Source organism: Octopus bimaculoides, chromosome 26 (assembly GCF_001194135.2).
Source record: "Octopus bimaculoides isolate UCB-OBI-ISO-001 chromosome 26, ASM119413v2, whole genome shotgun sequence".
In the NCBI taxonomy this organism is placed as follows: domain Eukaryota; kingdom Metazoa; phylum Mollusca; class Cephalopoda; order Octopoda; family Octopodidae; genus Octopus; species Octopus bimaculoides.
The window spans coordinates 24,448,002-24,459,616 of NC_069006.1; the positions used below are offsets into that span (position 1 = coordinate 24,448,002).

Consider the following 11,615-nt stretch of genomic DNA (forward strand, 5'->3'; position numbering starts at 1 on the left):
CCAATACCAATATTTCTTTTGTCGAGTAGATAAATTGAATTTAATCTCTGAAATCATCATCATCATCAGAAAAATTGAAAATGCAAATAATATAGTTTTTTTTTTTTGTGCATGTGCGAACTAAAATTATGAATATTTGTATCCTAGCAACAAATTGGAGATAAGTGATAATGGTGGATTAACCCTCTAGCATTTAACCCAACCATGTCCAGCCCAGATATATTCTGTTTTATGTTCAGTCTATCCAGATCCAGCCTCTCACACTTAGCCAATCATGTCATTATAAAAATAGACACATCATTAAGATCTCAGAGCTACGAAATTCTTTTACTTGTCTCAGTCATTTGATTGTGGCCTTGCTGGAGCACTGCCTGGAAGGGTTTTATTCAAGCAAATCGACCCTGGGACTTATTTTTAATTTTTAAAGCCTAGTATTTATTCAATTGGACTCTTTTGCCGGACCACTAAGTTTGGTGGGGGGTGGGGGCATAAACATTAATACCAGTTGTCAAGTGATGATGGGGGTGCAAAGACAGACACACATACACACGACAGCTTTCAGTTTCTATCTACCAAATCCACTTGCAAAGCTTTGGTCAGCCTCAAGCTATAGTAGAAGACACTTGCCCTAGGTGCTACACAGTGAGACTGAACCTGGAACCATGTGTTTGGGAAGCAAGCTTCTTACCAGACAGCCATCAAGATTCTTGAAACTGATATGTTTGTGTATAAACTGAAAATCAAAGCCAATTTTCTCTTCATTTCATTGATTATAAGCAGTCAAGTTTACTAGCTTTAACTAAAAATTGATCTAATGCTCCATCAATTAAAATAATAATAATAATAAGCATTGATTTTTACTCTGTTCTTGTTCTTGATAAATTGTATTGAATTTACTGTTTGTATCTTTGTGTTTCCTTCATTTATTTCAATGGAAGTCTTCTGTTATAAAAAAAAAATCATCTCATTGATGGCTTGCAGTAAATGTAGGTTAAATTGTTTAACATGGCAGTGTAGTTACATTTGCTTTTGAGAACATGTTGTTTTGGGTTCAGTTCTACTGCAGTGCCTTGGATAAGTGTTTCTACCACAGCTCTGATCCAACCAAATCCTTGTGAGTGGATTTTGTAGATGGAAACTGAAAGAAGCCTGTCATATAATTTTAAATAATAATTTAACCTATTAGCATTTAAACTAGCTATATCCTGTCCAAATATTCTACTTGTGCTATGTTCAAACTGACCAGATCCAGCCTCTCACACCTGTCCTACAGTGTCATTTTAAAACTAAATAGTCACATCATTGAGACCTCAAAGCTGCATGATTTATTCAAAACAATCATCATCATCATCATCGTTTAACATTCATTTTCCATGCTGGCATGGGTTGGACAGTTTGACTGAGGACTGGCAAGCCAGGACATTGCAAAGGGATCCAGCAGTTAAAAAAAAAACCCATGCCAAAGCAGATCTCACCGTTATTGGTGCCACGTTCAAAGCACCCAGTCCTCTCTGTAGTGGTTGGCATCAGGAAGGGCATCCAGCTGTAAAAACTATGCCAACACAGACAATGGAGCTTGGCACAGTCCTGGCTCGCCAGCTGTTGTCCAACCATCCAACCCATGCCAGCATGGAAGGCGGATATTACATGATGACATGTATAGGTAGTTTTATACTGAAACATCTAATTTGATAGATTATATATATATATATATATATATATATATGTATATACACACACAGAGGGCCATATTTAAAATTTAAAACTTAAATAATTAAAAAGCTCTTAAAATAGATGTTGTTGGTTTTTAATTAATTTTTAAAGTGTGTGCCCTAAACGTTTTGTAATTTACTTAAGAATTTCCATAAATGTCTTTCCCAGCTGTCGGTTAAGACATAAGTACTTTTGTCAATTAGTATAATCGCTTTCAATGATAATACATTTGTGCATGTATGTATGCATGCGTGCATATATATATATATATGTGCATGTGTAGAAATATGAATATATGTGTGTGTATATTTGTATGTCTGTGTATGTGTAAGTATTTATGTATATTTATATATTTGTATGTGTGTGTGTGTATATGTATATAATATATATATATATATATTTATAATGTAATATGAATCTTTATATATATATATATAAGCTTTATGTTTATTCATGACTCATTCATGGATATAGGATGTTTAGTAAATTTGTCTGATGTTGTAGCAGCGTTGCTGGTGCTCTGTTAAGGCACCCTGTTCCAAGTATTGCAAATGCAGTGATGCTGCAGATAGTGCACACAGCGTACTATCTACAAAAGGCTATATAACCTTCAAAAAATGGATTGCTGGAAAAAGTAAATAAGTTCTGTTACCATGGTGACTCCTTAATCAGTGTTAGATAGATGCATTGACAGGAGGGTGCAGAATAGAATGCTATCATCGCCCCCCCCCCCCTGGCCTCCCAGCCCTGTATGTTTTTAGTTGTTGAATAAACTTATGCCTGTGTTAACAGGAATCTCGTTCTGCATTCAAAATTGCTGCAAGCTACGATGCGTGTGTGATGAGTATTGATGTGAAATAGAAATGCAGCTTTTATTGTAAAAATAAATGCAAAGAAAAACCAGTAGCCGACATCTACAGAAGGGAAAAGCAAAAAAAAAAAGAAGAAAATCTATTATAATGAGTGTATATTGGGAATGTAGTAAAATTGAATGATGAACGAGACTGGGCTTGAGGAAATTTGAGTCTTCTAGCGCTGCAGGGGTGCCTTAAAACTCCTGCTGTGTTTTGACTCATTACTGCTCTAACTTGACGATCCTATCATGCTTTTTTATTTAACCTGATTTGTATTCTAACAAAGCTTATGTATGTTGACCAATATATATATATGTGTGTGTGTGTGTGTATAGAGCTCTGTATATTTTATTTCCTATGTGCTTTAATCGATGGAAAGTATAAACTTGTTTTGGGAAGTGGAAAATCCAACATGTTGGGTAGTCCTTCGGGGAAAAATTTAAACGGAATCTGTCTGAAACAGATTTTTCATTTGCCACAGCAAATTTACTGTGCTCTTTTCATCAATACTTTTGTCTGTATGTGAAGGTGCATGGCTCAGTGGTTAGAGCATCGGGCTCACAATCATGATATAGTGAGTTCAATTCCTGGACTGGGCTGTTTGTTGTATTCTTGAGCAAGACACTTTATTCCATGTTGCTCCAATTCACTCAGCTGTAGAAAGGAGTTGTGACATCACTGGTGCCAAGCTGTATCAGCCCCTTTGCCTTTCCTTTGGTTTGGAGAGAGGAGGCTAGCATGCATGGGAGACTGCTGGTCTTCTACTAAACAACCTTGCCTGAACTTGTGCCTTGGAAGGTACATGACCGAAGGGGGTCTTTACCCTTTAATGTCTCTGTATATATATATATAAAATTGCTTGTGTCCAGTTAGATGTATATCTACTTCTATATAAGGTAGAGCTCCACATAGATTATTGCTATTCAGTTGGCTTCTAGTAGAGTGGTTAGTCGACCACTGTACTTAGCAGTGTTACTAGGTTATGATATGCAGAGCACTTTGCAGTTTGTTGATTGCTCCTCAAAGATGTACCTATTTTCCTTCCTCAATCAATAGCCTAGACTACTCAGCTGCTGTTTAAGTAAATTAGGCCATCCACTGTAGTGCATGTATGAATATGTGCATGTATTCATACATATATTCCTGCTAACAGAAGCAAGTTCGAGGTATTATACATTCTATACAATACCTCACTCATACGTGTGTGTGTGGTCAAGTGATGTCAAGCTTGCAAGACCTTTAGGTATGAGGAAACGATCTGTTCCACCAACTCAATTACAACAGACTTTCCTGTGCATCTAATGAGGCTATATACACTGAATGCACACCGCGTCCACACACATACATATGTATGCTATTTGCAAAAAGGCAGAGCAAAATTGGAATGAAATTGTAGTGATAAGAAGCAGCGAAGCGAACATCCGAAAGCTTATAATCTAGAAGAGAGTCAAGCAAATCCCTTGCACTGCAGTAACTCAATTAAATTTGAAATGCGAAATGGACACGGAACCGGCTAATAGAGAGTGAGATTGGTGAGGCAGATAAACGCTTAATGAAAATAACCTCTGCTGGAAATAGAAAAAAATCTAAAATAACAACAGACGTTTAACAAGGTATAAAAAGGAGAAAATATGTTTGTTTTTTTATAAAATGTGTTGAAACGGAATTTAGAACAAGTCCTTTTTTTTTTCTTTTTCATCTTTCGTGCCATTGAACGTATCAGTTACACAAATATTTTGCTAGTAATCATTCATTGATACTGCTCCACTAGTGAGGAGGTCTGCATTGGTTCAGATATCATCATTTCGCAGCTTCCTTTCTTCGTTTGGAAGATAGAATTTTTTAAGGACGGAACTGCTCTGCAACAAATTCTTCTCTTTCTTTTCACTATCATTCATTTGGTTTCCTCCAATATGATAATGATGATGCTCTACCTTTTCTCTTACTTGTTTCAGTCATTAGACTGTGGCCATGCTGGGGCACCACCTTGATGAATTTTTATTTAGTCAAACAAATCAACCCCAATACTTTTTTTTTTTTAAAGCCTGATACTTATTCTATCAATCTCTTTTTGCTGAATCTCTAGGTTATGGAGATGTAAATACATCAACCCTAGTTGTCAAGCTGTGATAGGGGACAAACTGATGTCTATAATGGTTCAGTCAAGACAAGACTTTGTGACGTAACAAACCACCTAACAGGCTATATACCTGAAACACCTATATGTTGCATTTTACTACACCTATTAATCACCTGTACAATGGAAATAACATACTCAGAAGACTTCTTAGTCAGGTAAGAAGTTCAGTTGACGATTGCATTGCAGCAGCTCCCTGGCCTATTTGCTAAGCTGAAACTAGTTTGATGTATCACCACTAAATTATTCTCTGTCTGCTCCTACGAGTTCTGTTGTCAAGGTAGTTGGGTGAGAAGCAGTTTAATTGCTTTGTTCTGCACTTGATTGTGCATAGCACCAATGAAGGATTACAAATTCATTATTGTTTAGTGGAGGAGACCAACAGCATGTTTGTTGTGCACTTGCCTGTTGTAACTGTTCTGTAGAGTATTTGAGATGTTGGTAGGTGGAGGCAGTTGGAACTGGGCATAGATTACCATCATCTAACGTCCATGTTTGCATGGGTCAGGTGGAATTTGTTGAACCCTTGAAAGAAGAATTGGCCTTGTTACATTCTTTAAACCTGGTACTAATTCTGTCAGTGTCTTTCGCTAAACTGCTAAGTTATGGGGATATAAACAAACCAACACCCGTTGTCAAGAAGTGTGGGGGGACAAATACAGATGGAAACGAACAAACACACATGCTACATATGATAGGTTTCTTTCAGTTTCCATTTACCACATCCACTTGAGCTGAAACTATAATAAAAGACATTTGCCCAGTGTGCCATGCAGTAGAACTGAACCCAGAACCATATGATTGAGAAGCAAGCTTCTTACCACACAGCCACACCTGTGCCTGTAAATATATTTCACTTCATACCTGCATTGATTTGGGTTCAATCCCACTGCAAGGCACCTTGAGCAAATGTCTTCTCCTCTCGCCTTGGGTGGAACTGTATACACCCTGAGAGTAGGATCCTGTAGAATTTAAGCTGTGTGCAAGCCCATCGTATGTGTATCAATGTTTGATACAAAACACGCAGAACATCAAAGATTGTAATGTAACCATTCATTAAATATAAAAGAAGCAGACTGAAGTTTGTGTGATCTATTAAATGCTTGGAAGCATGGCCACATTCCAATCACTGAAACTAATTAAAAAAATTTTTCAATTCGATTTGATTTAAATATTCTCAAATTTATTTAACCCCCCCCCCCAACTTTCCCCTCTTTTGCTCTGAAATTCAGCCATAACATGCACATAGCATAAATCACATTTGCTCTGATGCCAGATCATGCTCATTGCCCCTGCCCCCACCCTCTGTTTTGTGTAAGAGTGAAACCTTAGACTTATCAGAACCAGAAGAAAGCAATTTAGATTATATTTCTCAGTTTCCAGATGCATTATTAGACGAACATGAATTCAAGAGGTCGTTAACCCCATTTTTTTTTTTTTTTTTTTTTTTTTTTTTTTTTTTACTTTTTCTTTTTTAGTTGCTATCAACAAAACATTTCTGTTGATATATAAGTTATCCCAAGTCATTTTCAGGTATTGAATTCCTACATGTGTGCTTGTCTTGGCATTTAGAAGCCTTTTATTTCTAACAATATTCCGTTCAAAGCATTTATTTTGCAATTTTGCCATCACAATGTTATGCATATGGCATAGCTATGTGGTTGAGAAGCTCATTTTGCAACCACATGGTTTCAGGTTCAGTCCTGTTGTACAGCACCTCAGGCAAATATCTACTACTGTAGCCCCAGGCCAACAAATGTCTTGTGAGTGAATTTGGTAGAGGGAAACTGCATGGAATCTATATGCATATACACATGCCCACATGTGTACACACACACACACACACACTGACTGACACCCAAACACTGTGAAATGTTTGTATTGGAGCCTCCATTGTGAATACCAAGCAGTACAGCATGTTGTTTCCAAATTTCTGGCAGAGTGAATTGCGTCATGGTACTGTTTATGCTGAATGGTTGGTGTTATGAAGAGCATCCAGCTGTAAAAATCCTGCCAAAACAGCCACAGAAGTCTGGTGCAGGCCTCTGCTTGACCAGCTCTTGTGAAACCGTCCCACCCATGCCAGCATGGAAGGTGGATGTTAAATGATGATGACGACACATGTATATAATGAAGGGGCTCCACAACTTTCTCTCTTTCACCACAACTTTCTCTCACTCTTTCTTCCTGTTTCTGTTGTACCTGTATTTCAAAGGGCCAGCCTTGTCCAGAATGCACATAATATATGTATCTCTTCTTGTCTTGACATTGTGCAAGTTCACGTTATTCGTTTGCAATCTTCCATTAAAACATGTCCGGACTTGAGCGTATTGTGAATATTACCTTGCTTGGAAATAGGTGAGAATTGGTGACAGGAAGGACTTTTGGCCATAGAAAATTTGCATCACCAAATTCCATTCAACTGCAAGTATGGAAAAGTGGACATAACGTCGATGATGATGATGTGAGGATGTATGTATATTTCCCAGGTCAAAACATTACACATTGAAACAGTAAACAAGTCTTGCTTTGTACGATGGACTCACCTGTTCTACTAATACTTATAAACGGTCAAATTTGCAGAGCTGTTTGACCCATATTAATTAAAATGACAATGCACAGGTGCAAAACCTGTTTAAAATGGAACAAAATTCTTCTTTCCTAATGTTGACAAATTTAAATACTGTTTACTGACATCTGAAAACCTTTATTTATTTATGCAAATGTATTTTAATTTCTTTCCTTTTTTTAATTTTTTTTTTCATTAATCAAACTATGATTGTCATCTCCTCTATGACAAACCATCATGTTTCCATCTTTCTGTTGGCACGTTCTCTTTGTTTCAAAAATAATGAAGAATTTAGTGAAAGAAATTTTGATGTAAGCTTTTGATTTAAATCTCTTTCACACTGGCCAGATCTAGCCCCTCATTTTTGCCCTACAATGCCATTGTAAAGATAAAGCAGGCTTCTTACCACACAGCCATGCCTGTGTCTATTCTTTATAAATAAACATTAACAATTTTTGGACAAATCAATTACATATCAGTTACAGGCATAGTTGTGTGGTTAAGGATTTCTCTTCTAATTCACAAGGTTTCATGTTCAGTCCTACTATGCAGTACCTTGCTGGAGTCGTTATTTCTGCTATAACCCTGAGTTGACTGCTGCCTTGTGAAGGAATTTGATTGATAGAGACTACAGAAAGCGCATCAGTGTGTGTATAGTGTGCTTAGTGTTGTACTCACGATCCAGCAATTGTGATTTCAATTCCTAGACCCGGTGGTGCATTGTGCTCTTGACCAAGACACTTCATCTCACGTTGCTCTGCAATCACTTTGACACATGTGCACCTGTTCAGACAACATCTATTTGATGGAGAGAGTGAGCTAACGTGCAGCACGAACATTTGATCACCATAAACGAATCATTTGTGCAGGTCATTTGGCAAAAAGCTCGTTGCTCATATGTCGTCTTTGACGGGAGATTGGAAAAGAGGAGAAAAATGTTTGGTATGAGTTGTACCTGTAATTCAAATGGCCGACCTTGTCGCATTCTGTGTCATGCTGAATCTCCTTGAGATCTTACATTAAGGGCATGCGTGTCTGTGGAATGCTCAGCCACTTGCACATTAATTTCACTAGCAGTGTGTTCCATTTATCGGATCAACTGGAACATTTATCATTGTAAACGATCAAGTGTCAGTTGTGTGTGTGTGTGTGTGTTCTTCCGTTGTATAAAAGCAGTTGAACCACTTATTAATTCTCTAGTGTTCTTTCTGCTTCTTGCTGTTTACCGCAACAGCATATGTACCTACCTTAGTTTTCAGGAATCTCACCTGTTCATAGGCAAGGAATCAGTAAGATTCCTTTGTCTATCAACCTGTCAGACTAACAGACTACTAGTTGTGATATGCCAACCATTTCTACTCAGCCTGCTGTAGTTATCTAACGAATAAGTACAATTAATATATGCTATTTTACTTTTTTTATTATTATTATTATTATTATTATTATTATTATTATCATCCATCATTACAGGGTGGCAGACTAACAGAATTGTTAAAGCATTGGGCATGCCTTGCACTATCTGTTCCGGATGTTCTGAGTTCAAGTCACTCCAGTGTCAGCTATCTTTATCTTTTACTTGTATCTGTCATTGGACTGTAACCCTGCTGGGGCACGACCTTGAAAGGGTTAGTTGAACAAATCAACGTCAGTCCTTATTTTTTGGTACTTATTCCTAGCGGTCTCTTTTGTTGAACATAAGCCAACCAACACTGATTGTCAGTTGGTGGGTGTGGGTGGGGGCTGGGGAAAACAAACACAAAGATGCACATATACATTCACATACATATGCATACAGTGGGTTGGGATTCCACACAGTTTCCGTCTACCAAATTCAATGTTGGTTGTAAACAAGTACCATTGTCGTACAAGTCAATTTGCTCAGTTCCAGTCTTCCAGCTTTGCTTGGAAACTGGTCATGGTGGGCAGCAGGAAGAGCACAAGGTAGAGGGAGTAGTTGATTACATCAACCCTCAGGACTCGACTGGTATTTATTTTATCAACCCCGAAAGGGTGAAAGGCAAAGTTGACCTTGGTGGAATTTGAACACAGAACATAACGTGAAGGAAATGCTGCTAAGCATTTTGCCAGGCTTAATGATTCTGCCAGCTCACTTTAAAATAATAACCACAATTTATCACACGCACATGCACACACACTCTCTCTCTTTCTCCTCTCTTTTTCTCTTTCTGATTTTTGTTTCTCTTGAAGGATTTCATTGGTCCCAATCATAGACTACATGTTTCACTGTTCATTTATCATTCAAGTTGCACAACAACAAAGCTGATTTGATTATCATCTTCATATAGATTGACAGTTTGATGGTCATTAATTAATAAGTGGATTAATTAACACCATGACATGTTCATTACATATACTTATATATCCACCATCTTTCAAAACAAGCGTCGTAAATTATGACCAGAAATGTTACAAGTAATTGTTGCTATAAAGCAAAATTGTGTATGGTTTAGACCAGGGTTTAGACAACTATTTTTTTATCTATGGACCCCTTTGATTACTATTTTATTCTGATGGACCCCCCCCCTCCCTAACCATTTGATGTTTAGAATGAATGACCATAGGATTGCACCTAGAATGCAAATGTTTCTCCTAGCCCTTGTTTCCCAACCACATGGTTCTGGGTTCAGTCTGAGGGGTCTGAGTGGGATAGTTGTATGTCTAACCCTTCTCTTCTTATGGCTGTAGTTATCCTCTCGCTAAAATGGGGTATTTTAAGGAAGCATGTGTTGCTGGGTTTTCTATGTGTTCGGTGTGTTGGTCGTCTTGGGTACTTAAGCTGATTCACAATGGATCTAGGATACCCGTTGGTTTTCAATATATCTAGGAAGCGTGTAGTGTGGATCACCTTGTCCTCTGTTCTGCTGCACTTATCCTGGATGCGTGCAAGTTCATTTCTGGCGTATCCTGTTTTGGCACCGAGTGGAAGTGCTGAATTGTATTGGGCAAACATATCTCTACTGGCTGCTTTCCTGTAGAACTCTGTGTGGATCTCCCCTTCTTCCGTTATATTCAGTTTGAAGTCAAGTAATGATAGAAGCCTTTCGTATATCTGTCTGCGAGAGACTGTTTGTTCCCCAGTACCCCAGTGTTGGTGTTTACACGTTCCCATAACTTAGGGGTTCAGCAAAAGTGACTAATAGAATAAGTCCTGGGGTGGATTCATTCAATTAAAAGTTCTTCAAGGCAGTGCCCCAGCATGGCCACAGTCGAATGACTGAAACAAGTAAAAGCTAAAAGGTAGAGTCTTTTTGTACTCCCGGAACCATGTGGTTCGTAAGCAAGCTACTTACCACACAGCCACTCCTACGCCTGTTTGTCCTCTTTTGAGTTCATTGTAACTTTGTCTTCAAGAACTATCTTTGTGGTTTGATAACGTATATTTGTATGTAACAGGTTACAGTCCTTGGTTAGTTCACTTTTAGTAACAATAATTTGTACTTTATCAGTAATTAATTATCTATCAAGTGCTAGAGTGGCAAGGGGGGAAAGATTAATAGCTTACAACAGATATTAATAATGGATTATTTTTACTTAAGGTTGTAAAAGTAGGCATGAACGTCACATTATCTTACTCCACATGACTGTTGAGGTACAAGTGTTTTTTTTTGTGCTTGTGTTAATTTGTTAAAACTTAACAGAATATTTTCTTTTAATTCAATAAGTGTGTGCTCGTGGCCCGGTTGGTACATATTTGTACTAGTCAGAAATTTCATAACCCAAATCTTGAAAATTCCCATTCTATGTGATGCGGTATAGCACCACTCCGGTTTTTCTGGTGCATATGTAGTGCCAGACGTATGATCGGAGTGTATGGCACTATAATGACAGCTCAAAAGGCTTGCATGCATTACAAACCTATTAAGGAAGTTTAGAAATTAGCCATTAGGTTTCTTTGATAATGCATAATCAAACAATTCTAAGCTCAGTTTGGTGGATATTAGTGTGAAGGCCCCATAGGATCGCCCCTCCACCCAACAATGCAGGGCAGGTGCTTTCCCTCTGTCTAATTAGGGGCTTTGGTGAAAGTTTTGCAGTGGACGAAGCTGAGAAGATGGACGAAAGACACCGTTCTCTTTGGTCAGACTCTCTCATCGACTTCTTAAGGTTTCACATGGAAAGGGAAGTGAGGGGTCGAGAGAGAAGTGCTACCCCCCAGTGAATTTGTGAGATGAAAGGTGACTGTGACAAAAATAGTTGGAGTGAATGGCCCCTACTCCAAGTAAGCGCCTGTCGATCGGAGAGCAGGAGATCAGGGCTCGTACCTTTGGTGGGCAGGGTGATTTTGCCTTTTATCCTTTCGGGTCAATAAATTAAGTACCAG

The 11,615-nt window shown here is 38.1% G+C and overlaps 1 protein-coding gene across 1 annotated transcript in view; it reads left to right on the forward strand.

Annotated features, from left to right (window-relative positions):
* The window catches only part of LOC106875842 (nuclear receptor corepressor 1), a 114,665-nt gene that overhangs the window by 17,144 nt on the left and 85,906 nt on the right, over positions 1–11,615 (forward strand). The window contains exon 2 of the mRNA XM_052976932.1: positions 4,654–4,862. Within this exon, the coding sequence (XP_052832892.1) occupies positions 4,828–4,862 (35 nt within the window). The 5' untranslated portion in view covers positions 4,654–4,827. The remainder of the gene's footprint in view (positions 1–4,653; positions 4,863–11,615) is intronic.